Here is a 27250-nt window from a genome sequence, read left to right as displayed (position 1 = left end):
ATACCATTTTATATCCACTAGCATGGCCAGAATTAAAAAGACTAGGAGCACCTGGGTGGCTCAGTCGGTTGAGCATCTGACTCTTGATTTTCGCTCAGGACAGGATCCCAGGGTCAGGGGATGAAGTCCCAAATCAGGCTCCCCTCAAACCAAGTCCTTTACCCAGTGACTCCACATTCCTCACACTCATGTTCAGTTAACAATAATAATCCACATCCTAGACCATAATTTGAAACTCTTCACAAAGAGGAATAAAAAATTACCACCGGGGGATTTTTGTGGTTATTAATATTTATCCCTAAGCAGTAACATTCAATCAAATCCTTTTCATTCAGCTCAGCAAAACAAACCAGAAAGTTAACCAATTCTGTAACCTTGAATCCTGATGCTACAGTTTTTGCCTTCTGTGCCTTTAAAAGTGCACTGTTTTCATTTCTCTGCAAAAGTGCTGATCCAGACAGCACAAGACAACAGCAGTCCTGTGGATATCACTTGTAGGGAAAAAGGAAACGTGAGAGATTAAAGAGACAACTCCCTCACAAGACCAATGATGAAATGCTTCGTAGTCTTTTGAACAGGAACTTCTTTGAAATAACAAAAAACAAAACGAAAGACTTGCACAGGCCAAGGTCTAACAGCAGATTGTTTTGCAGCACTCCCTACCTCGCAGAGCTCTTGAAAGCCAATGAAATTGTGAAATCACGGAGCCCGGGAGAGAAAAGGAGTCGAGAAATCATCTAATCAGTGTACAGACAGAAAAACTGAGGGTCAGAGAGGAAAATGTGACTCACCCACAGGGATGTGACAATGTTGGTGGTGGCAGGTCAGGGGTTTGTCCAGGTGGTCTGACTCCTGTTGAGTGATTTCTGCTCTCCAGCTTAACAGGATCCCTTGTGTATACTCAGGAATACCCTGGAGATTCCTTCTGCTTGCTGGAATCAACACAAGTCACACTGCTTCTGTAGTTCCCTCTTGGGTCCCACTCATCCATCCCCTACAACTGTACTGCAGACTTCCATCCTCTCTCCAGGTGGTTCCCAGACATTCCAGGATGCTTGGCTTGACTTCGGTTGCTGCCTGAGGAGGTAGACTGAGACTACTCATCCATTTCACTAAACTACCATTAGAAGGTAATGACTTGCTTCTTATACAATGCCAGTGGACTGAGGTGTGGAGCTCAACAGTCCATTACTTAACCACTGAATCATTTCTAGCACTGTGCCAATAAGTCTCTTTCTGACACAGCAAGCAGAAAAGGTTTGGCTTCGTCCAGGATTCATCTGAGGATTTCTTGCAAGTCCTTAGAAATGCCAATGGCCATGAGAAAGCCAGGACTAACACGAGCTAATATTTAGGGAGCACACATTGTTCGCCAGTCCTTGATCTAAATGGTTTACATATATTTACTCATTGTAGTCCTCCCAAGCACCCTACAGCAGGTGTTACTACTAGTCCCATTTTACAGATGGGGAAACTAAGTAACTCTCACACGGTCACATAACTACTAAGTGGGAAAGCTGGGGGGTGCCTGGGTGGCTCAGTCGGTTAAGCATCTGACTTCAGCTCAGGTCATGATCTCACAGTACGTGAGTTCAAGCCCCGCGTCGGGCTCTGTGGTGACAGCTCAGAGCCTGGGGCCTGCTTCACATCCTGTGTCTCCCTCTCTCTCTGCCCCTTCCCTGCTCATGCTCTGTCTCTGTCTCAAAAATAAATAAACATTAAAAAAAAACTTTTTTCTTAATTTTTAAAAAGTGGGAAAGCTGGAACTGGGACCTAGGCAGTGAGACTCTGGGAACTTTATGTTAACCACAAAGCTATTCTGTCCTTTGCCTGAGTTAATACTCTACAAATGGGCCTACTTCAAAGCAATCGTTATAAAACATCCCTTTCCTCCCCACTTCTCAAAGAGAAGAAAACATTCCAAAATATAAGTTTTTCCAAATTTCCTAAAAAGGTCTCAGAGAACCACACAGCTTATGTAACATTCCATATATACACAAGACTACAATCTGGCAACTCCAAATGACCAAGGTTGAAGGGAGAGGCGGGGAACCCCGCAGGAGTGGTGTGAATGATGAAGGCAGTAAAAACCGGGATAAAGTATCCAACTGTCTGATACCCAGCCGTTGGGAATGCAGACGGCTGTGACCCACAGGTCAGCATGCAGGAGCACATGTCACAGGATCAAATCCTCCTTCTTGCTTCTGCACTGCTCTACACTCGCTCTCACCAACTGCTGAAACAGAACGTGTTTTGACATGGAGAATATCAGCAGCAAAAAAGTTGCTCCTCTAATGTCTGCTTTAAAAACTGCACAGGCCACCTCTTGGAACAGTCGTGTTTTTCTCAGACTGTAAGTAAGTGGCTCTGACACTTTGGTGATACCATATTCCAGTAAAAAGCAATTCCAGATCTGTTTCTCTCTGTGTCATTTCTTCTCCCTTTTTTCTCTTTTCTTTTCTTTTCTTTTCTTTTCTCTCTCTCTCTCTCTCTCTGTGCGTGTGTGCGTGTGTGTGTGTGTGTGTGAGAGAGAGAGAGAGAGAGAGAGAGAAAATATTTAAGTTCTATTCTCTTCAGATGTATTTTTTTTCCTTTTATTTAAATTCTAGTTAGTTAACATATAGTGTAATATAGTTTTCAGGAGAATTTAGTAATCCATCACTTACATACAACACCCAGTGCTCAGCACAACTGCCCTTCTTAATGCCCATCACCCATGTAGCCCATCCATCACCAACCCACCTGACTCCATGAACCATCAGTTTGTTCTCTATCATTAAGAGTCTCTTATGGTTTATTTCCCCTCTCTTTTCATCCCCCCTTCCCATACGTTCACCTGTTTTGTTTCTTAAATTCCACATATGAGTAAAATCACATGGTATTCGTCTTTCTCTGCCTGGCTTATTTCACTTAGCATAATACTCTCTAGTTCCATCCACCTCATGGAAAATGTCAAGATTTCTTTCCTTCTGATGGCTGAATAGTATTCCATTGTACATATACACCATATCTTCTTTATCCATTCACCAGTCAATGGTCTTCAGATGCATTTATATCAAAGCAAAGGACTCCTAACATTACCCAATATTTGTAAAGGGAATTTTAATCTAATTGCTCAAATATACTGTTTCACACATCAACAATGTAAGCATATGAACAAAAGTCCATCCTTGAATGGAAAAGTTGAGGTAAGAAGTTGAGGTAAATTTAATTTTCCAAGGTCACAGAGCCGCTAAACACACGAATTGGATGACGATTCTCATCTGTATGCCAAGGCATTTTCCAATTAAGCATTTTTATTCTATGAACTAAAAGAGCATCTTATTCTCCTTGTGTCCCAATGACACAGCTTTACTTCTACTGAAAAAAAAAAAAACAAAAAACTGAACAGCTCCAAGAATTACTAGACTTTGATCTTCAGCCACCACCTATACATAGTATATCCTAGGCATCCGTAAACAAACAGAATTGCTTTTCACTCTTGGGTCCTTCAGTGTGGGGATCCCAAACTTTTTCTGCATTTTAAGTTGGGAAAATCATATCCACCCCTGCTCTATATCCTCCCTCTATCTGTACACCCTTTCCACTGCCATCAATCCTTCATCCACTATCTTTTGGGTATTCATGCTTCCTGCTTAAAGAGTTTGGGGCTCCAACAGCACTCATCATCAGGGAAGTATAAATCAAAACTACAATGAGATATCACCTCACACCTACCAGAATGACTTAATTTTTTTTTAACTTTTTAAAAAATGTTTATTTATTTTTGAAAGAGAGAGATACAGCATGAATGGGGAAGCAGCAGAGACAGAGGGAGACACAGAATCTGAAGTAGGCCGCAGGCTTGGAGCTGTCAGCACAGAGTCCAACGTGGGGGCTCAAACTCACAGACTACGAGATCATGACCTGAACCAAAGTCAAACGCTTAACCGACTAAGCCATCCGGGTGCACCCAGAATGGCTAAAATTAACAACACAGGAAACAACGGGTGTTGGTGAGGATGCAGAGAAAGGAGAACCCTCTTACACTGCTGGTAGGAATGCAAACTGGTGAAGCCACTGTAGAAAACAGTATGGAGGGTCCTCAAAAAGTTTAAAAGAGAACTATCCTACGATTCAGCAATTACACTACTGGGTATTTACCCAGAGAACACAAAAATACTGATTTGAAGGGATATATGCACCCTAATGTTCATAGCAGCATTATCAACATAGCCAAATTATGGAAAAAGCCCAAATGTCTATTGACTGATGAATGGATAAAAAAGATGTGGTACAGAGAGACAGAACATGTATAGATATATACATATGTATACACACACACACATACACATATAGATAGAACATGTATGTATATATATGTATATACACAAATACGTACATATACATATACATATACATATACATATACATATACATACATAGAATGAAATCTTGCCATTTGCAATGACATGGATGGAGCTAGAGAGTATTATGCTAAGCAAAATAAGTCAGGCAGAAAAGACAAGCGTCATATGATTTCACTCATATATGGAATTTAAGAAATACAAGAGATGAAATAAGGGGCGGAAAGAGAGAGAGGCAAACCAGAAAACAGACTTAACTACAGAGAACAAACTGAGGGATGCTGGAGAGGATGTGGGCAGGGGAAGGGGGGAAGGGTGATTGAGGTATTGAGGAGGACACTGGGGAAGAGCACTGGGTGTTGTATGTAAGTGATGAATCACTAAATCCTACACCTGAAACTAATATTATACTGCATGTTAACTAACTGGAATTTTAATAAAAACTTGAGAAAAGGAGGAAAAAAAGAGTTTAGGGCTCACCATTTCCCAAAAGGTCCCGACTCCTTTCAAAAACTCACCCAATTAGGGGCGCCTGGGTGGCGCAGTCGGTTAAGCGTCCGACTTCAGCCAGGTCATGATCTCGCGGTCTGTGAGTTCGAGCCCCGCGTCAGGCTCTGGGCTGATGGCTCGGAGCCTGGAGCCTGTTTCCGATTCTGTGTCTCCCTCTCTCTCTGCCCCTCCCCCGTTCATGCTCTGTCTCTCTCTGTCCCAAAAATAAATAAAAAACGTTGAAAAAAAAAAATTTAAAAAAAAAAAAAAAAAAAAAAACAAAAACTCACCCAATTAGATGTCAACCTACGTATCAAGCATTCTTCCCAGTCTTCACACCTCCTAGTCCTGTCTGTCATGTTTCACCATGCACCTGTGCTCCAACAGCCACACTGAACTTACTCAAGGACATCCAAACACAAAATGCATCTTTAAATCTTTCCACCTTCATTCAACCTCTTTTGTCAGCCTACAATGTCCTTCCTTGTCTTGACCACCAAAGAAAACTGTATCACTCTGGATTCAGTTTTGGAAGGACTATCCCCAGCTTATTTCTCAAAGCTCACAGCATTCTGTGCTCAGGCTTTTATAACTATTATAATTATATAGTATATTATGAAATACAGGACAGCAACAGAGTCCTCCATTCCCCTTCTCATTCCCAGCTCTTATAACCGTGAGAAGCACAGAGACTTCCTAAAAATTGCTTTCACAAACGGTTGTGGAATCAGGTGCTAGGAATACAGTGCTGAGAAACAAAGTGGGCCTCAACTCTCATGGAACTTACTTCTGATGGACAGAGAAGGGAAAAACATTTAACAAGCACATGCTTGAGGGGGAAATGACTGCAATGAAGAAAAATAACACAGAGTAAGGGAAGAGAAAGCGCTTGCTTTAGATAATCAGGAAAGGTCTCCCTGATAAAGGTGCTTCTAGCAGAAACTCCAACTGAGGGAGTTTCAGGGAGGGCCCTGAGGTTAAGAGCATTCCAGGAAGGTGCAAAGTAACGGTGACAGCCACAGGGAGAGCGCGTGGTGGCTGGAGGCTAAACCTCACAGGGCTTACAGGACATGCAGCCTCGCACCTCAACCAACAAAAACTGACCCTGGCATTCTGCATCCCCTCTGGTAACGTTCCTTGCCGCCGACCAGCATGACAACTGGGTGCTCTCGTGCTGAGAGCACTGTCTGGTCTCTTCTTGCTGCTGCTGCTGCTGCTGCTGTCCGTGCAAGTATCCCCCGAGGTTCTCAGTCTTCCACAGCTCGCTCAGGGTGAACTCCATTTCACCTTCTTTGGTTTTCCTCTGAATCAAGCCTAGTAAATGCTGTGGTCCTATTTCCCCCTTCTTCAAAACATTTCATAGCCATTTCTGCTGCAGTTCCCAAAAGATCCTAATAAATCTCCCTGCAATCTGCCAGGCAGCGTTCTCCTCCTGTAATAGCAGCAGAAGCTATCTGACTTCTTAAGCAGAATTTTCCTCCCTAAAAAGCAATATACTGACTTCTTACAAAATTATGCCCATTTTTTTCCTGTTATTCTAAAGCTTCACTGCTATGTGTCCCTGTAATTATTTCATTTCAAAGAAAAATACCTTTGTTTAAGCAAACCTAATATATGGACTTATGAATTTACTCAAGAGATAAACTGGGCATGACTTTGGTTATAAAAAGGATTTTTCACTTTAGAAAATGATTCATAATAGCATTACTATAAATGGCAAGCTCTCTTATTTCAGCCTAAATTTAGGAGTCAATTCTCACGCAATCTTTGAGGACACAGCATGAGGTCAGGTGACGTATATCTGTACCATGAGATCTTCTTTCCAAGAGCCAGGCTTGGATTCCCATCATTTATTCTTGGGAATATTATATTTAACCACCACCAATCTGGAAACCTATAACCTTCAAGGGTTGATGTGTAATCACTCTATTGTGAAAGGCTGTAATTCCTAAAATGTATGCCTCAACTCCAAACAAAATGTCTAAAAGTTTAGTAACTATAAACCCACCAAATCAACCAATCTCCTCCTCCCTCCTGGCTGAGATTCCAGACTTATAATTGCTCAGGTAGCCAACCCATATGTTTCCATTTTTCTTATGCATATTACTGTGCCAAATCACTTACACTGTTCGCTGCCACTTCTTACAGAACTCTTCTTGGACTTTTTCTATGCTCACACTGTCTGATCATCAATTTGCATGTCAGTTCCTTTTAATTGGATTCTATCCAACCAGAATTACAGCTGCCTCTCTCTATGAAAGAATAAAGTGATTTTTTCCTTCAACAATGCCAGGGTTCCTACCAGGGAATCAAACTGTCACTCCACTTGCTATTAATTATCCTGAGCTACGCCACTGTTTCCCTTCCTTCATAAAGCCCTGAACCATATTCCTTCCCCCTGTGATTAACAGCAGTCATGATGATGATGCCTTACATCCAATGAACCAACACAGGAGGGAAATCCGGGCATCAGGCATAGATGACAAGCAATGACAAGAATACTTTAAACAGAACATTTAACTAAAAGCAAAATCTCTTCTACAAAATAAATGAATTCTGAGGTTAAAGGCTTGCCTTATACATTTCTAGGGCAAAAGATCCCTCAACTTCCCATGGCAGTCCTCTGCACTATCTCAATCCATGAGGTTAAGACAGGTTTCCTGACACCTAAATCTCTTTAGCCACAATATAAGCCTGTGATCTCTTGTTTCCGTGGTGATGGCAAAGATCTTACCAGCCTCCTCTGTATGACAATTCCCCAGGCATTTAAAGGCTCCTATTAAATCATCCTTCAGTCAGTCCCCACTGCCTCGTGCTATATCATACTCAGGAGAGTGACCAGGATGGAAAAAAGTCTCAAAACAGTTTCAAGTGAGACCCAGTTGAAGATAGTGAGAATTTTTAGTCTGAATACTTGGGGGATACGATAGCAGTCTTTAAAAACAAATCTCAAGGGCTTCAAGTATGAAAGAGGAAATTAGATTTATTTAATATGACCCCCAGAGAGTAAAACAAGAAAGAACCAATAGGTTCTATTGCAAAAAGACAGACTTCCCCTCAATATAAAGCAGGAACTTCCTACCAGGAAAATGGAGCTGTTCACAGACGACCTCATCTGCCAAACCAGGCCATCCCATGTCGGCAAAGGTGGGACACTCATGTAGAAGAGACACAACAGGGCATCTTCAAGCCAGGCCAGCTAAGCGGCTTCTTTCCAACACTGAGATTCTACAAAACTAATTGATCATTACATGTTTAGGTGGTTGGGGTTTTATCCCAATGAAGAGGTGTGAGGCTTTAAGGCAATGAATGTTACGCCTCCCGCCACTACATACACAGGACACATTCACATGTTACAATCCATTATGCAAAGGACTGTAAGGGTCATTATACAATTTCACTTGACTAGAGGAATCAGCAAAATTGGAAAAACTCGGCACTAATGTGGAAAGTAGAATAAAGGCTCCCCAGAGATGTCAAATTTCCTTACTTCCTGTAATCTATGAATGTATCATGTTACAGGACAAAGGGGGATTAAGGTTGTAGATGGAATTAAGGACGCTGGTCAGCAAATCTTAAAATAAGGGGATTATCCTGGGGGCATGTGGGTGGCTCAGTCAGTTAAGCATTTCAGCTAAGGTCATGATCTCAAAGCTCATGAGATGGAGCCCCGCATCGGGCTCAATGCTAGGCATGAAGCCTGCTTAAGATTTTCTCTCTCCTTCCCTCTGCCTCTCTCTTTCTCTCAAAAAAAAAAAAAAAAAAAAAAAAAAAAATGTTTTTTAGTAATAATAAAATGAAATAAGGGGATGATCCTGGATTGTCCAAGTGGGCCTAATATAATCTCAAAGGTTCTTAAATAGAAGAGGAGGATAAGACTATGAAGTGGGAACAAGAGAGATGGCATCATGAGAAGGACTCAATCTGCTATTGCTGGCTCTGAAGATGAAGGAAGGGACCGCACACCACGGAATGCAAAAGCCTCTAGAAGCTGAAAAACACAGGTAACAGAATCTGCCCTCCAACCTCCAGAAGAAGCCTCCAGCCCTACTAACACCTTGATTTTAGCCTAGGGAGACTCATGTTGGACTTCTAACCTATGGAACTGCAAGATAATAAATCTGTGTTGTTTTAAGCCACTAAATTTATAGTAATTTGTTACAACAGGACACAGGAAACAAATATACCCACTAAAGATCCCAATATGCCCCCACATTCTAAGAATGGTAACGTGCTGAATAGTTTTAAAGGATAATTTTTAATATAAATTTCAATGATAATCTTTGTCTTATATGACAAATACAGATTAGTGGAAGTATATCCAGACCAACATAAACCGTTTCAACAGTTAGCCTTTAGATGCCATATCCCATGTCCGTGTGATGTACCTGGCACATAATAGGCTCCCAATAAATTGTTAGGAATTTAAACGGAAGAGTCAAAAGTTCAAATGCCACCTTTGGCCTCCCTTGTTAGCAGGGACAAAAAGACTCTCCTCCTACCCAGTATGTCTCTCTTATTTACTCACACCCAAAGATTAAAACAGTGGATGAGGTCTATCCAACTGCCCTGTAATTAGCAAAACAAGATATGTACATATGTATGAGAGAGACAGAGAGCCTCTCAATCATCTTCATTTCCTCCTTCAAGAAGGAATCACTCCAGATTACACTCAAAAAGACCTACTTCCTTCCCAAAGCACAAATTCTACACACTGCTGGAGGTGCATGGTTTCCCTGATGCTGGAAAACCTGAAGCAAAGTACATCTAAAATCACTGCTTTTCCCTTTTATTCTGCTCCCTTCCATCCCTTCCTTGTGGTCTCCATCCTCCACACAGTCCAGAACATTGTCCACTTCTCTGTCCCATTTCCTTTAAGAGTTAGGGCCAAGCATGGCTCTATACCCACCCAAGAGAGAGCAGCTAAAACACTATAAAGTTTCCATAAGGTGCCACAAACACAGAGCTCTCATCAGGCCAACTCCTCCCCTACACTCTCTGGTGCCCACACCCAGGGAACTGGTGGCAAATGCCACCCAGGAATGTTTTGCCAGCCAGAGCCAGGCAGCCACTCCATAGCCTCTGCCTACCAACACCTGCTTATTTTAGTGGCTAGGATTCTTTAAAACTGCTTATACCTGGCCCCGTAGAGGTATGCATAGCCAAACAGTCTCCTGCTGCCACATTATAAATCAAAGAAAGGCCCATTCAATTCCATTTAGATATAAGCCTGAGTATGTCCTTCCTTGGGAAAAGACTTGGGAAACAAACATTTAAACCAGAGACTATGTAGTTGTGGGAGAGGAAGACTTTTAAAGCAGTGAAACTTTTACACACACACATTTTCTATTTGAAAACCTGTATGTTCCAAAGAGCTTTAAATTTAGAACTTCAGAAATGAAGTGTCCATCTTATCACTGACAGAAGTCTCTCTTATTTTAAAACTCAAGAAAACTGAACCCCACGGTCTCCAAGACTAGCAGAGAGGTTTGTAGGGATCATTCACCTACAGGATCTCCTAACAGACATGCTCTCTGACCATCTGACAAACAAGTGTAGTGGCTACAAATGTGTACTCTAGGGCCAGACTGCCTAGATTCCTCTCCCGCCTCCATCACCTACTGGAAAAATTCCTGATTTTGCTCTGTGCTTCATTTTGCTCACTCACAAAATGGAATGATCATAGTATGTATACCTCACAAGGTTGTTAAGATCAGACCAGTTCATATACATCAATCATTTAGAATAGTGCTTGGCAGAAGGTAACTCCACTAGTGTATGTGAGCAATCACCACTCACATCTGTCCCGCACAGGAAGTTCTCCTAACAATCCCACTGGGCACAGCATCATCTCTGGTCAACAGCCACCTCAGCTCTAACACCAACCCTTCATCTCTCCATTCTGACTGCCTACGCTCAATGGACATAATCGGTTCAGTGGGAAGGGCTAGGAATCTGGATTCCGATGGAAACAATGCATTTCAGGAAGAGCTCACTGAGAAGATGTTTCTCCAAGGAAACCAAGTAACCGAGTGTTTCTTTCCCTTTCTGTGAACTGATGATCCCTGAGGAATCCTTCCACTACAGCACTCCACCAGCCTGTGAATTCTCTGTTCCCAACCTAAAATATGTCCTCAACTGCTTTCTGGGTAAGAAACACTGACAGTGTTTCACAAACTACCAGTGGCCTCTCAATATAAGCAGCATAAAAAGTGGTCAGCTCTTCAGCCATTTAAAATCCTTCTTTTAACCACAGTTGGAATTATATGGTATCACTGTTTTTGGCTTATGCCTCAAGAGAAATTATATAAGCCAAAGAGTTAAATCCAAGCAGGGCAACCTAGGTAGTCAATAATCTCCTATGGCAGATTTGACTCCAAATTTCATTTGGCTTCCTCTTTGGAAAACTTTAGAAAGTTTGCCTTTGGAAAACTTAAGCAATACTGAAGGCTAATACCAGAGAAGTTATTAATAGAAGGATGTAATATAAACATGAAAAGCACCAAAGAGAAGTCTCTGAATCTTATGAATGAAAGCTATGTAAAAAGAATAATTATAAAATATATATGTGACAAGTATGCTGAACACTACAAGATGTTGATGAAAAGAAATCAAAAAAGATCAATATAAGTAGAGGGACATAACTATGATCATAAATTTCAAGACCCAATATGGTAAACAATGCTCCCAAAACTCATCTACAGCTTTAATACAATTTCAATCAAAATCCCAGGAGGATATTCAGATAATAAGCAAGATGATTCTAAAATCTACATGGTGGGGTACTGGGGATGGGGCCGGGGGTCAGTCGGTTAAGTGTTTGACTCTTGATTTTGGCTCAGGTCATGATCTCAAGGTTCATGGGCTCAAGCCCCACATGACAGCACAGAGCCTGCTTGTGATTCTCTCTCTCCCTCTGCCCCTCTCCCCAGCTGGTTCTCTCTCTCAAAATAAACGAATAAACTTTTTTTTTTTTTAAATGAAATTTACATGGAAAGGCAAAGGCGCTAAATAGTACAAACAATGTAGACAAATGGTGAAGTTGGAAGACTTACTATTCGATTTTAAGACAATATAAACCTACAATAAGCAAGACAGTATGATTATTGAAGAAGGGATAAGCATAAAACTATTGGAATAGAATAGGGAATCTTAAATAGATCCACACATACAGAAACATCAAATTTTGACAAAAGTACAAAGGCAATTCAATGGAGAAAAGATAGTCTTTTAAACACATGATGTGGAAACAACTGAATATCCATATAAAAAAAATCAATTTCATCCATACCTCACATCATACTAAAATTAACTCAAAATTAATCACAGACCTAAATGTAAAATCTAACACTACAAAACTTCTGGAAAAAAATCTTTGTGACTTTGGTTACGCAAAGATTTCTTAACTAAGACACCAGAAATATAATCCATAAAATAACAAACTGGTATTTATACTTCACCAAAATTAAAACTTCTGCCCTTCAAAAGACATACTTAATGGGAACGAAAAGACAAACCTGTATGATGGTAAAATATATTTGCAAATCATACATTTGATAAAAGAATTCAGAATACACAAAGAATTCTTGAAATTCAGTAAGAAAACAACCTTTCAAAAAAAAAAGGACAAAAAATTTAAGCATAGCCTTCTCAAAGGAAGCTATATGGACAAAAGCACATGAAGAGACAGTTAACATCACTAGCCGTTAGGGAAATACAAACTTAAACCACAGTGAGGTTCTATTACATGCCTATGAGAATGGCTAAAATTTTTAAAATATTTATCATACCAACTGTTAGCAAGAATATGAAGGAACTAGAACTCTCATTCACTGTTGGTAGGAATGTAAAATGATACAAAGACTTTATAAAACTGTTTGGCAGTTTCTTATAAATTTAAACATATTCCTGTCATATGACACAGACATTCCATTCCCAGGGATTTACCTAGGAGAAATGAAAGTAGAGGTCCATACAAAGGCTTGTATGCCAATATTCATGGCATATTCACATGCCAGTATTCATAGTTTTATTTATAATGGCAGAAAATGGAAATGCCCAAAAAGAGATGAGTGGATAAACAAACTTTAATATATCCAACCAACAGAAGAATATTAAGCAATAAAAAGGAAACTATCAATACATGCTATTACATGGATGAATCTGAAAATAATTATGCTGAGTGAAAGAAGCCAGACAAAAGAAAAGAGTACAAACTGTAGGAGATGCCATTTATATAAAATTATTGGATATGCCAAGTAATGTACAGTGATAAAAAAAAAAAAAACATATCAGTACAAAGAGGAGAAAGAGGGAGGAGGGAAGTATTATAAAAAGGCAAGAGGAAACTTCTGAGGGTGCTAAATATGTTCATTACCCTAACTGTGGGATGCTTTCACGAGTATATACTAGGTCAAAACTTAACACGTCACACACTTTATTTGAAGTTTATTGTGTGTCAATGACATTTTAATTTTTTTAAAAAGGAATTCAGAGGGGAAAAGTAAAATAAAAGGCAAAATAAAAAGCATAATTACCTGCTCATGTCCTAACACTTTATACTCAAATGGAGGAATACACAATATAAATCAGGAAGTGCCACAATGAGGGAAGCATTGGATGCTATGGGGCACAAAGGAGGGGAATTACTCTGAATTGGGAGGCTGAATACGACTTTATGCAGTAAAGCATACCAAAGCGGACATCTGAGCTATGAGTAAGACTAATTAGACTCATTAGACCTACAAGTAAAACTGCTTAGAAATTCCATGTTTATTCTTTGTTTCATTTTAAGCCAAGCTCATCTTATTGTAACATCTCATTTCATGTGCATTATTTCATGATGATTATGCTGTATTTTAACTATAAAACACCACACATAATGCATACAACATATTACATACAGATGTACACTTTGGAGATAGTCATTTCCTCAGAACCAGTAATCTTATCTCATAGGACTTCACCAAAGACTGGTTTTATTTTGTTCTGTACATGGGAAAATTGTAAAACTCAAAGGAACCAAGCTAATAATCTGGTTGTTTTTTTTCTCCTGTATTTCTACATGACTAGAAATAAATTATGGAAAACTTGCTACAAAGGAAGCACAGAAAGTACCTGTATAAATGAATTTAAAGCAAGTGTCCTCAGACTCACGAGCCTTTAAATTTATTTCATACTAATATATTATAGGTTTAACATATATATATCTAGAGAGCCATAAATAGTGTATCTCTAATAATTCTAATTTTTTATACAATAAAAATAATTTTATCATTAATCACAACCTTAAAATAACTCTGGTAAGAAGTACATTTATAAGACTCAATTCTTTCACTATTCCTCAAAACCAAGTAATAATCACAAAACACTTGCCCTTTTCTCTTTTTCTCCGATTTTAACATGCTATGAAGCCTTCCTCCCGCCCAGCTCTAAATGCTAAGCTCATTTTTAACCATCATTTTCATGTTAATTGCATGGGGGGGCGGGGGAGGGCACTAACAGGCAAGGCAAAGGGATGGAATCACAAAACTAAGTGGTCCATTTTCCTTTGAGTGCTGAATGTATTTCAAAATAAAATACACGAGAAAAGCCCAACTTCACTTTAAGTACTGATTTTCACCTGTCCAATAAATGACTCATTTGTCCCATGGTCTCAGTCACCATGCCATTTTGGTGTTAAGGAACAAAGAAACGGTCCAAAATGGTCAACAGGAGAAAGGAAAGAATAGAAGTCATGCAGCATGCAAAGGAAACTGTGAAGAACTGTATCTGCCATCAAGACCAGCCCTGACCATCACAGCTTCTCCCATGGGCCAGACCAAATCTCACTGTGCCATGGTGGGCGTGCAGTTTAACAACTTCTACACGCTGTACGCAGTTCAGAAACAGACATTAACCACATCTTGTACCTGGCGGCATTTCTCCCAAACTTCCCTTTCAACAACCAGATAAAAAAAAATTTGATCACAGCAATGGAGATGTTAGCTTAACAGATTAAATGTTCACTGTCAGAGTCAAGCAACCTTCTTAAAAGATAAGGCAAAGCTTTATAAAAAGGACTTTCAGCTAAAGACTGTAATTTGGACGTTTGGATTTTTGTCTCCTGTATATACAGTAGTATATAATCAGGAATTCACACTCCCGAACTTTAGCACTTGCCTAAAAATCTGTTACCATGATGAGCACCGAGTCATGTATAGAACTGTTGAATCATTACATTGTACACCTGAAACTAATATAACACTATGTTAATTATACTTCAATTAAAAAACAAAAACAAACCTATAGTTGCTTTTACTTATGGAGTAACAATAAATACTCAAAGGTCTAAGACATGACCTACGATGTACTTCCCATACACACCACTTGACTCTCCTTACAGAGTATTAAGGTGGCAGTCAGTCTACTACATCCCAAAGAGCCCAGCCAAAAGCCTCACTCTCAGTTTCTTTAATTGTCAAATACATTCTATAACTAGAACATACAACCAGTAACAAGCTTAATTATAACAGTGGGCATTTTAATTGCTTTTGGAAAACTAGCCAACAACCTGTTGTATACAACTTCAAAAGGATGCACTCTCATGAGCTAATTAAGATCTAAACCCTAACAAACTGTAGCTCTCACAGTGATACTCACTTGCAAGCTGCATTACAAGTAAGGTATATAAAAGGATAATTTAGAAATTACTTATGGGAATTAGGGGACTTATTTAACTCAATTTTGCTTTGGATCTTCCCATAATTTAGAGGGCTGGCCTTCAAGAAGACAAAGTCCCCCAGCTGGGAAAGTCAGAATCATTTGCTTTGTCTAAGTCATTTCAGATCATTCCCTATTTGGGTTTATTTAGCTGGCTTGGAAAAGTTTTGGCATTTTTTTAAGAAAATTTTATTTTTTTTACGTTGATTTGTTTTTGAGAGACAGAGAAAAAGTGCGTGCGTGAGTGGGGGAGGAGCAGAGAGAGAGAATCTCAAACAGGCTCCACAGTGTCAGCACAGAGCCCCAAATGAGGCTTGAACTCATGAACTGTGAGATCATGACCTGAGCCAAAATCAAGAGTCAGACACTTAACCAACTGAGCCACCCACGTTCCCCTAAGAAAAGTTTAAAGAGAGCCAACTAGAAAAAGAAGTAAGACATTTTGTGTGATGTTTCTGAAACAATGAGCCAATGGGCACAGCTCAAAAGGTACCAGTAAAGTTTTCTAAGAAACAGGATAGCATTTTGCATCATTTCTCCTTTGCCCCAGACCTCTCACTTAATAAAGTTTAGAGCTCTGGCTTATTTTATTAAAAGGACAAAACCCTCATCATGAAAAGATTCAACAGAAAGAAAAATGTCTGGTTTTGCCCTTTCCTCTCTGAGTCAGCACATGCTTGCAGCAAACTCAGAGAACAAAAGTACCTCCTTACCTGCAATGATGAGATGATTCTGATTCACCATCTTTAAGAAGACCATTCTCATGGGCAAAAACTTTTCCAAACCATCAGAATGGCCATGTGGGCCTGATTCAACACCAAGAATGAGAAGTTACAGTAAAAACATTATGGAGTGAAAATTTCTGGTTGTACTGAAGAACACCTTAATAACCCACGGTTACCCTCCGTTAGGCTAACTCATTCTTCTGATATCAAATTTAACTCCACCTGGGGCACTTGGGTAACTCAGTGAGTTAAGCGTCCGACTCTTGATTTCAGCTCAGATCATGACCTCACAGTTGTGAGATGGAGCCCCATGTCAGGCTCTACACTGGGTGTGGAGCCTGCTTAAGATTCTCTCTCTCCCTCTGCCCCTCCCTTGCTCGTGCTCAAGCTCTCATGCTCTCTCTCAAAAAAAATTAACTCCACCTGGACAGCACAATGATTTATACATGGCACCTACATAAAGCCCCGCCTGTAATTCACAGCAACTAATTTAAGTCCAATGAGCTATATGACCCTATTCCTGAAAAAAGGCACAAGAACTTCAGTCTGGTTTCATTGGCATCAGCGCCACCAAAGAGGAAGAAAGGTTTCTAAAGTTTTCCTCTCTGCCCTTAAGCCAATTCTTCCAAGGTAGTCTAAACCCAGCCACTGGCCAGCCTTGTGCAATCCTGCTAAGTCTGCTCCTTTGCAATAATCTCCATAGCAATGGGCTCTGTGACCTAACCCACAGCCAAGGAAGCAAGTACTTCAGACACAAACACCCAACCAGGGAGCAAGGACATCAGCTGAGGCATCAGGGATGTCTGAGCTACTTTTGGAGGCTCTGATAAACAAGCAGGTAACACCCCTCCCTCAGCTTCAACAAAAATGTGTATTTCTTTGTAGCAGTAAGTGGAAGGAATTCAATGTGGGACTGGTTGTAGGTCAGAGATCCAATTTTCTCGAAGCATTCTCAATAAGCAACCAAATTCCACAACCTTCAAAAACACCCACAACATAAAGGGTCCTAAATCAAAATTCAATTAAAAAAAGCCACAAAAACATGCTTTTTTTCATTTTCATATATTATTTATTCCCTAAGAGGAAACACAGGAAGGATGCAAACTGCAACCATATGATGGGTTCACAGCTCTCAACCTGATAGATCTCTCATAACAACACAGACACATTATGGGCTAGCCCTGGTTCAAATACTCCAAATACTATAGACCCAGCATTCAGCATAGTGCATGACAGGTGTCGGACATCTCTGTGTCCCTACAGAAGCCACTGCCCATTCCTCTCAAGATACAGTTCTAGATTCACTGACAACCACCACCCCTGTCCCCAAGGAACTGACATCTGGTCACTAACACCCTCCCACGTCTGAACTCCAGAAGCCCACAATCAGAATACGTTTACAATGCTTCTGAAAGATGGCCAGTGTCTTTTTGTTTCTATTAGTCATCGGTAAAAAGAGAAAAATCTCAAAAAAATATTTTTTCTTTCAGTCACCCATTAAGAATAAGAGTTTAAGAGAGCTAATCAGTCTGAAACCCTGGGATATTTCTCTGCTTGTGTTTCTGTAGACACTAGCAAAGAGTGTATCAGACAGGGTTAGGTAAACTAAACATCACAGTGTAGTCTCTGAGCCATCCAGACTTTACTTGAACAAACTGCACTTCCATGAAAAGATTCAAAGGATCAAACATGTCACTCAGAACTCATTCTTGGAGTCCCCTTCTGGAACCTGAGAGACAGCCTAAAAGCAAACACCCAGAGAAGTCAGCATCCCATGACCAACAATCCCTAGCCTAGATAGAGACTCTAACCAATTTTTTTTAATAGACAAACCCATAAATACAGACAGCTGTAGATGATATGAAAAAGTATGGGAAGGGCTTTAAGGCTCCCTCTATATGCCAGACGTGTACTAGATTGAAACAGTGTTTAAATGTACCAAATAAAGAAACCATTATTAGCTACATATTTCAGTTAAAAAAATTTTTTTCACAAATGGTAGCTATCATGTTCTCCCACCAAGTGGATTCTCCGTGGTAGACAGTCTAAAGTATATGGGGCACTTGGATGGCTCAGTCAGTTGAACGTTGGACTCTTTTGACTTCAGCTCAGGTCATGACTCCAGGGTCATGGAATTGAGCCCCACGTCGGGCTCCATATTGGCTGTGGAGCCTGCTTGGGATTCATAGTCTGTCCCTCTCTCTCTCCCTCCCCCCCCCCCACCCCTCTCCTCCACTCACACACACTCTCTCTCTCTCCTTCCTTCTCTAAGATAAAAATAAATTAAATTAAAAAAACTAGATCTAGAATTTAATCCCAACAGGGCAGGAACTTGGTCTGCTTTGTTCACAAATGTAGCCAGTATCCAGAATAGTGCCAGGCACATTGCATGCATGCAAATGTGTGTGCATGCACATATCTAATGCAAATATCTTTAATCCTCACAACCACCTAGATGAAGAAACCAAAGATTAAGACATTTAAGTAGGATGCCCAAGGTCACAAAGCAGTCAAGTGGCAGCATGACATTTCTTATACCTGTATGTCCTGAGAGTAGATCCATGTATATTGGTTATTAAAACCATTAGGCTTACTGCCTAGTTTACTCAAGCAATCCTTTATTAATAGCTTACTCTAAATTCTGTGTTGAGCTAGATACTGTGAAAGTAGTGTCTACTTCTAGCAACTATTATAAATTATGAAACCAGACAAAGAAAGCAAACTGATGGCACTACAACCTAACCCATGACTAAATCTTACATTTGTAAAAGTTACACTTCTTACTGATGAGGCAAATTTGTATAAAAGAAGCATGCAGATGAGGTCTAATAAAAGCACAGAAGGAACTAATCTGTCCAACATACTGCTGATCTCTCTCTTCCTTTGAAGGAAGCCGAAAAACCCTGCTTTAACAATATAAAAAACAGTTTTTTGTTTGTTTTTTTAAAACAGTTTTAAGATGTGATAACTGATCATATTTGACAGTCAAGGAGCAAATCAGGTGCTCCCTATCAAGAAAAAGGCAAAGGAAATGAAAAAAATTCAAGGAAAAAAATATCGCAAAGACTCCAGACCTGACCTCCCAGTACCTTTTATGTTGGTTTCCTGAGAACATACCAGCCTTTGTGTACTGCTTAAAGCAGAAGCTTCAACATTCTTGCACCTTACAATATGCAAGAGATCATGTAACCAAATGAGGTAAAGTGTAATCTCATCACACAATACAACACAAACAGCTGTGAGTTCCTAGTGAAAGGACAGCAGCTCAATTCAGCTGCACACCTGCAATTATTTAATGTCTAGTTAAGCTTGTCTCCATTTAATAAATTACTTGATAATCACAAAGAGAAAGGGAAGAAAAGACATAAGCCACAATTGAGAACTGGAGACAAGGGTAGGAATTAACAAACAAGGATAAAGAAAAACCCCTCACAAAAGGTCTAGGGAACAACAACGTAGCTGAGACGCACAAATTCAGTAATTCAAGGTGACACATGTTTTCTCAGCTTCTGCTTCTGTGCCACACAGGCTGTCAGCCACGGGAGAGGGCTGCCCCCTACCCTCAGTGTGCTCACCAAGTCCCTGAGCTACTTCTAGGAAGAAGGGCTGAAATTCAGATAAGGATAGAGTTCTCACTTTTCCAGGCAACTGAAAAAGCTGGATTATCAATTTCCCTTTCCACTTAATATAAGAATAGACACTTCCCCAGCCTTCCAACACACAGCCAGCTTTCATCTGCCCGGGAAACCAGAACAGAATGTGCCAGGACAATACACATCTAGAGGCAATATCAAAATCTCATTTTCACCAATGGATTCAGCCATTCCCCCCACCAGCTATTTCCCGAAATTCACCCAAAATAAATGTATTTTTCTTCTATCTTTGCTTCTCCTCCCAACAGCCCTCTGGTAAAACAAAATTGCCAGAAGGGAGAAAACAAAAGGAAAAGGCAGAAAGGGGAGGGGTTAAGTAGAGGAACTTCCATAATACACTGCCAGGGACTAAAATACGTTCCCCCAAAATTTCTATGTTGCAGTCCTAACTCTTAGTACTTCCAAGCATGACCATATTTGGAGATATGGTCTTTTAAAAAGGTAATTAAAATGAGTTTTTTAGATTGGGCCTTAATACTACAGGTGACCCTTAAACAACACAGGTTTGAACTGTGAAGGTCCACTTAAATATAGTACCAAAAATGTGTTTTCCTTATGACTTTCTTAATAACTATTTGCTCTAGCTTACTTTATTGTAATAATACAGTATATAATACATATAACATACAAAATAAATGTCAATTGGTTGTTGTTATCAGTAAGGCTTCCAGTCAACAGTATGCTATGAGTAGTTAAGTTTTGGAGGGAGTTAAACTTATACATGCAATTTCCAAAGGTCATCTGTAACTAGTGTCCTTTTAAGAAGAGGACACTTGGGACAAAACGTGCACTGCACACACAGTAAAAGACCAAGCGAGGACACAGCAAGCAAGAAGGCAGCCATCTGCAAGCCAAGGAGATCGGCCTCCGGAGAAAACAACCCCACCAATATCTTGGTCTGGGACTTCTAGCCTCCAGAATGTGAGATAATAAATTTATTAGGTTTAAGCCACCCAGTCTCTGGTACTTTGTTATGGCAGCACTAGCAAACTAATACAGCCACAAATCAGACAATCAACTCTGAAGAAATAAGTAACTTGCCATAAGTAGGCCCATTCCAAATTCTTCTGATATTCCACTTGGACCCAAATAAAAACACCAACAACTTTGTTGGCGTTTGATCCTTGCTTGTTGGACTATCCCTGGCTACAATCTGATATGGCTAAAATAACATGCATTCTTTCCACACAGCAATTTCTGAAGCCTTAAACTTGGCCAAGGACACTCTACTCAAATCACAAAAGGAGTCAGACACTGATGATCCATCCATGCATTCATTCTATTAGGCACCTACTATTTGCAGGGGAAATGGGGAAAAAAAAAAAATTAAGATTTGGGACCAGCTCCTCCTAGTAGTACTAGATGGTACTACTGCTAAGGATGTTATCAGGCTCAACTGAGACAGACACCAAGATCTGTGGAAGCACCTTGTTAGGAATGCCTAACACCTAAGTTTCCAAGTCTAAGAAGACAGAAGAGGAAGACATTTTAGGCATAGAAAACATATAAGCAAAAGGCACAGAAACATAAATGCGGGGACCAGAAGCGAGACTATCAAAATAGTCAAGCTCTAACACAAGGTGCATGACCTTGAACAAATGACAAAAGTCTCTGGTGTTGAATTTAATAATGGCATCAGACAATGCTCGCCAAACACTTAGAATGGCGCCTACCAATGTAAGGCTACTATTGGTGATATTTTGTTTGTGCTGGAAATAGCAGATAGGTCTGTGGGCTGGATGGACCCAGGGATGAGTAAGCCTAAAAATGAGGCTGAAACAGTATTTTGGAGGCAGACTATAAAGAGTCTTCTATGGCACACTACGGAGTTGGGAAAAGCAGCACGTCCTACAGACAACAGGAAGCCTCTGGAGGTTTCCTTAGACTTTAGCTGGAACATACAGAGTTTGGGATTTCTGATAGAAGTCTCTAGTGGTCGTGGCACAGTGGACAGCTGGGGGAGAGAGAATGAAGTCAGCTGACAAGTCAGTGCAAGTTGCCGGACAGGAGAAAAAGGAGACAAAGGAGAGGATAGAGTCAAAAGGTACATTTCAGAAGTACAACAGCCAGGACACAGTGACCTCCCAAGATGAAACTTGTTTCAAAAGGAAAATGACAAAGGATTTAATTAAGTTGGCTAGCCAGGTTACTATTTCACACTCTAGAAACACTGTCCTACTTAATTAACTAATTTATATTCTGATGCACTTACACACATGCATACCAAGAAAAAAAAGAAAAGAAAAAAAGCTAGCAAAACATGGCCAAACACACCAGCCCTCCTGACCAATAAACACTCTCTTTAAAGAGCCAAACAACTGCAAAGAGCCTTTATTTTTAGCATTTAACATCTCTGATATTTACTAAAGTTTATAGTTCTTCTTCCTTGGGAGTTATTTTATTGTTTAAGCGGACTGTATTAATATTCGTACTTCCACCCTGACCAAACCAGCAGATGAGAGCAAACAGTTTCCTCTGACTCTTCAACCTGCTGCTATTTTCATACCTAACCTACTCTAAAAGTATAATGATCAGCTCTAAATCTAGGCTTGAAGGCAGAGTACTAAAGGCCAGTACAACATTTACATTTCTCCCAGGCTGAGGCATGGAAATTCAGTGACAAATCAATTTTTTTTCTTTTACAGAGTGTGGGCATGCAGGTTTTTGAGAAGAGGCAATACAGGTGAGAGAAGACCCAGAAGCAGATGGTGGGGATGTCCTTCCAGGAGTCATCTTCATTACCCTGGCAATCTTTAAAGTATTTATCGAGTCAATAAAGCAGACAGTCAAGTGATGGCGGCATGCTGAACAGGTTTCAGACAGGCTACAGGCAATAATACACCGCTATGGCCATTCGCTGGCCCAAGTCAGGCCACCGGCTTGCAAAGAAGCGACAGACCACAGATTAGAATTACACAGAAGCTGTACACTGATGTAATGCACACCTCTTGCCCCTGCACACCCCCACAGAAACACATTTATCCTCCACACGGTCCCAGGCTCCTGGCCTTTCACACTATCTTTACACTAATTATTTGTAAACAATCCTGTCTCTTCATCTAGACTGTATGCTCCCGGAGAGGTATGATCCACACTAGAGTCCACCTTTGTATTGTGCCTACAAAACAAGAATTCAGTACCTATTTCGTGAACAGCAGGTTAATCCCGGCAGCATAGAACCCTAAGGAGGAGATGGAAAGCCTCTAGACTCGAGCAATGCTTCCGTAAATTAACATGCAGACAAATGACCTAAGGATCTCGCTAAAATACACATTCTTGAATACCACCCCCTGGAGATTACAACTCAGCAGTTCTGGGGTAGGGTTCCCAAATCTTCATTTCTAACAAGACCTCAAGGAGACTGATGTTGCCGGCCCACTCCGGCTGCCTAGAATAACCTCCCACCTGAAGCAGCAGTCACCCCAAGTGCAATTCTGAGAGGAATACCGTGGGGTAGCTTCTGCGCCCCTCCGTCCACTCCCAGGAGAAAAGGTGACACACCCCAAGGCCACCCAGTCTGCTTCAGGTCCTAGAACTGCTAAAGACGTTCTCCCTTATATACCAAGTTCCCTGGAGTTCAAACGCCTGCCCTGGAGACACTATCGATGTGCCCACAAAGGTCTCTCACTAACTCTTTTTCAAGTCACTCACTTTCCTTCCTCGTCTCCCTGCCTTTGCCTCTTTCTCTTTGCCCTTGCACAACTGGAACCACATCTGAATACTAAACTACAGCCCTTTTATTTGTGCTCTTAGGAAAATATCCCAGGAAAACCGCATGCTTCTCAAGTTACAGGTCCTCCCCTCTCTGAATTTATCTACTTTTCCCATAATAAACCCCCTCTATGCCAGCAATTAATCAGCCCCCAAAGACCACCCAGGAACAGCCAAGGAGAACCCTGCCCTCTCCATAAAGCTGCCTGCCAGCACCATGCGCGTCCCCGAGTCCCTTGCGAGCACAGCAGTGCCTTCATTAGTCACACGAAGAGGTGGGCCAACCTCAGGCTTCCTTCTAGCTCTGCTGCCCTAGAAGAGTATGACCTAAACCCAGGGACACCTGGGAACCATTCCAGATTCTTCCTTTGTTGACACTCTCTTCTTAGAGAGCATCTGGAGAGTCAATGTCAGGAGGCCTGGAGTCAAATCCCAACTCCACCAGCAAGGAGGTCTGTGATGATGAGCTCATCAGATAAGGCATTTGACCCTCCATTTCCTCAACTATAAACTGAGGATAATCATATCTCAGAGCTACTTTGTGAGATTTCACTGAGGTAAATGACATTTGTAAAATTCCCAAACTGCAAGACATGACAGAAATGTTAATTATCGTCTCGCACTGCCAGGTACTCAAATACTGGCTGCATGTATGACATCCGTGTTTGCAGGCTACATTCCCCAAAAGGTAAACGAAGTCAAGTTCCACACAACGATGGTCTCTGAAATCACTGCTCTCCACTACTGTTGAGCCACTATTTATTTATTGGCAACTCATCAGGCTCCAGGCCTATGCTAAGCACTTCACACGTGTTATCACAACCAATCCTCATTACCACCTCAATGAGGCAGGTGCTATCATGATCCCCATTTTACAAATGGGGAGAGTAAAGCACAAAACAGTTAAGTAACGTGTTCAAGGTGACACAGCTAGCAGTGGCAAAGAAGGAATCTGAAGCCAGAAGGTCTTATTCTAGAGCCAGTGCCCCTAACTTCCAGGGGAGGCCGACCCCTGCGGGACACAAAGATCCACGCATGTCTCCGCATGGGAACGGCACCGGCACCTCTGCCCCCACGTTTTAGCTCTGTACTCCGAGAACTCATTCACGGGACAAAATGACAGCATGATGCTCCAGAAAAATTACAGTTATTCATTCTCCCAATTAGCATGTGATGAAGAGAAGGGGGAAATCACCAACTATTTAATGTGCTTGAAACCTGGTCTATGAAAGATTCAGTCGTTTGAAAACCACATCTATAACTGGAAGTAAATCTCAAGAAATATAAACTCGAGGCAAGGTTTTCACTTCAATAACCCTTGTAGTTAATAAGTTTCGCAAGTAAAAGAAGAATATCGGAGGACAGGCTCTACGTTGTATGCCCTAACAACGTAAGCTAGTCAGAGGCTCGGAGGAACCTCCCACATCTGTAACTAGAACATCCCCTGAGGCAGCTTAAGAGTCATAAATTGGATCTGCATCCTTCTTTGGGATGACATACCTGTGACAAGCCCAGAATTCCAGGAGACCTGGACCTCTTTACACCACCTAACATAATTAACAGAGCTAATGACAGCAAAATGGGTAAAAAGAAACAGTAAATCTTTGCAACTTTTCTGTAAGTCTAAAAATACTCCAAAATAGACCAGTTATTTTAAAGCATACAAAAAATAACAAAAAGCCAACAGAAAAACAAGCAACGAATATGACCAGACCGTTCACAAAGAGAAAATACGATCAGATCTAGGATATAGTAAAAGATGCTCAACATTATTAATAAGAAATGCAAACTGAAACCACTTTGAGATACAATTTTTCTCTTATCAGATTGGCAAAAATTCAAAGTTAAACCACAAAACCTGTTGCCAAGGCTTGGGGAAATCCCTACTCTTAAACAGGAATATAAATTGGTACAACCAATACAAATATTCGTACAGAGGATTTGGGCAGTAACTATCAAAATGACAAATGCACATACACTTTGACTAACAATTTCACTCCTGGGAGTTTATCCTACAGATGTATACATACACATGGATGAAATGCCATATAATCAAAATTATTCAAAGCAGCATCACTTGTAAGAGTGAAGAACTAGACACAACCCAAGGTCATTACATATGAACCGATTAAATATGTAAGAGTACAACCATATAATGGACTATTGGGCAGCTTTAAAGATAATTAATTAGGTAGCTCTCTCCATACTGAGATGGAATGATCTCCAAGATATACTGATAATCACAAAAAAGCAAGATGCGGAATGATGTTTATGGTATCGCTGTGTAATACACATTCAAGTATATTTCTATTTGCTTTCAGAAATTATGGAGGATACATAAGAAACCAATAAAATAGTTATGGGAAGCTGAAGAATAGGGCATATGGGTCCAGGGATGGGAATGAGACATCTCTCTATAAAATTTTTATATGGTTTTGATCTTTGAATCATATGACTGTATTACCTACTCAAAAAATAAGCAAAAAAGAAAAACGGACAAAAACACCCATTAATCCCACAACTTATAGAGTCAATCTTTGCTTTTACCTCTACGTGGATTATATTATTCACGGATTATCAGGGACCATTCTCCAAGTTCTATTTCTATTGCTTCCAACATCATGCCTCACATTGCATATAATCTTAGGAGATGCACACAAATTTAATCTTAACCAACAAGAGTATAATCAAAAGCAGAAAAATGAGAACATGAAAATGTAAACATAAAAAAACTAACATAGTCAAAGACACCTACAATACTGGGAAAACCATTTTGCCTCCTATGTTATCTGTGCCACTCTGCTTCCCTATGACACATATCTACCCCAAATCCAAAACCTCTCTCTCCCCAAGCACAGATAGGAGAGAACTAAGCATTTTTAGAGCAAGTAAGAACTCAAAACTTATTTGTAAGCAAATCTGAGCCCAAAATCATGAATTAAAATCTCAAAACAAAACTTACTAACAACAAAGTGGTTCTGGCTGTCTTTAGTTATTTGACATGTTGGCAGGTGCTGATCAGAACGGACTCAGCAACAGCATGCCTGGGTGACTCCATGGGTTAAGCGTCTGACTTCAGCTCAGGTCATGATCTCATGGTTCATTGAGTTTGAGCCCTGCATCAAGCTCTGTGCTGTCAGCTTCATATCCTCTGTCCGCCTCCCTCTCTGCCCCTGCCTCACTTGCACTCTCTCTTTCTCTCAAAATAAATAAATAAACTTTAAAATAAATAGTTAAAAAAAAAAAAAAGAACTGACTCAGCAATACGTCACCTCCCGTGGGATCTCACATATGCTCCTTGTGTCGACTCCAAAACTTTGTGTGCTACAAGGCCATTACAGCAGTCCACAGAGCATGTGTGGTGTCTTAACAGGAGTAGCCAAAATGAGGAGGCCAGCCTGTGACATCACTGATCCTCCCAAGAAAGGGTCCCCAAGCTCACAGATTATAACATTAGATAGTAGACAACTTCCACTTAGTAGGTAAATACTTTTTTAAAAACCCTTTGGGAGACAAGTCATTAAAGTCCAGTTCACCTAAGTGCTATCAAGGGAAAATTATTTGCTTTTCTAGTAGATCAATAAGTAGCTAATAAGGTCAGAGACGAGAAATGAACAATCAATAA

The 27250-nt window shown here is 40.5% G+C and overlaps 1 protein-coding gene and 1 long non-coding RNA gene across 7 annotated transcripts in view; one reads left to right on the top strand and one right to left on the bottom strand.

Annotated features, from left to right (window-relative positions):
- AUTS2 (activator of transcription and developmental regulator AUTS2) overlaps window positions 1-27250 on the bottom strand; it is a 1113014-nt gene that overhangs the window by 992483 nt on the left and 93281 nt on the right. Inside the window, exons 1-3 of one of the 6 annotated variants that reach the window (XM_042970865.1) lie at window positions 16719-16912; window positions 16250-16342; window positions 7918-8071 (exon numbers count right to left, since the gene is read on the bottom strand). The exons of 4 other annotated variants lie outside the window; for them this stretch is intronic. In XM_042970865.1, coding sequence (XP_042826799.1) covers window positions 7918-7995 — 78 coding nt within the window. In that variant the 5' untranslated portion in view covers window positions 7996-8071; window positions 16250-16342; window positions 16719-16912. Of the gene's footprint in view, window positions 1-7917; window positions 8072-16249; window positions 16496-16718; window positions 16913-27250 lie in introns of those variants that run through there. One more of the 6 variants, XM_042970866.1, reaches the window with a different exon arrangement.
- Window positions 17007-22708, top strand: LOC122234494. The gene is made up of 2 exons (XR_006212257.1): window positions 17007-17099; window positions 22560-22708. It is a non-coding gene; the product is annotated as an uncharacterized LOC122234494 (long non-coding RNA).

Source organism: Panthera tigris, chromosome E3 (assembly GCF_018350195.1).
Source record: "Panthera tigris isolate Pti1 chromosome E3, P.tigris_Pti1_mat1.1, whole genome shotgun sequence".
Taxonomy (NCBI): Eukaryota; Metazoa; Chordata; class Mammalia; order Carnivora; family Felidae; genus Panthera; species Panthera tigris.
This window is presented reverse-complemented; position numbering and strand designations above follow the sequence as displayed.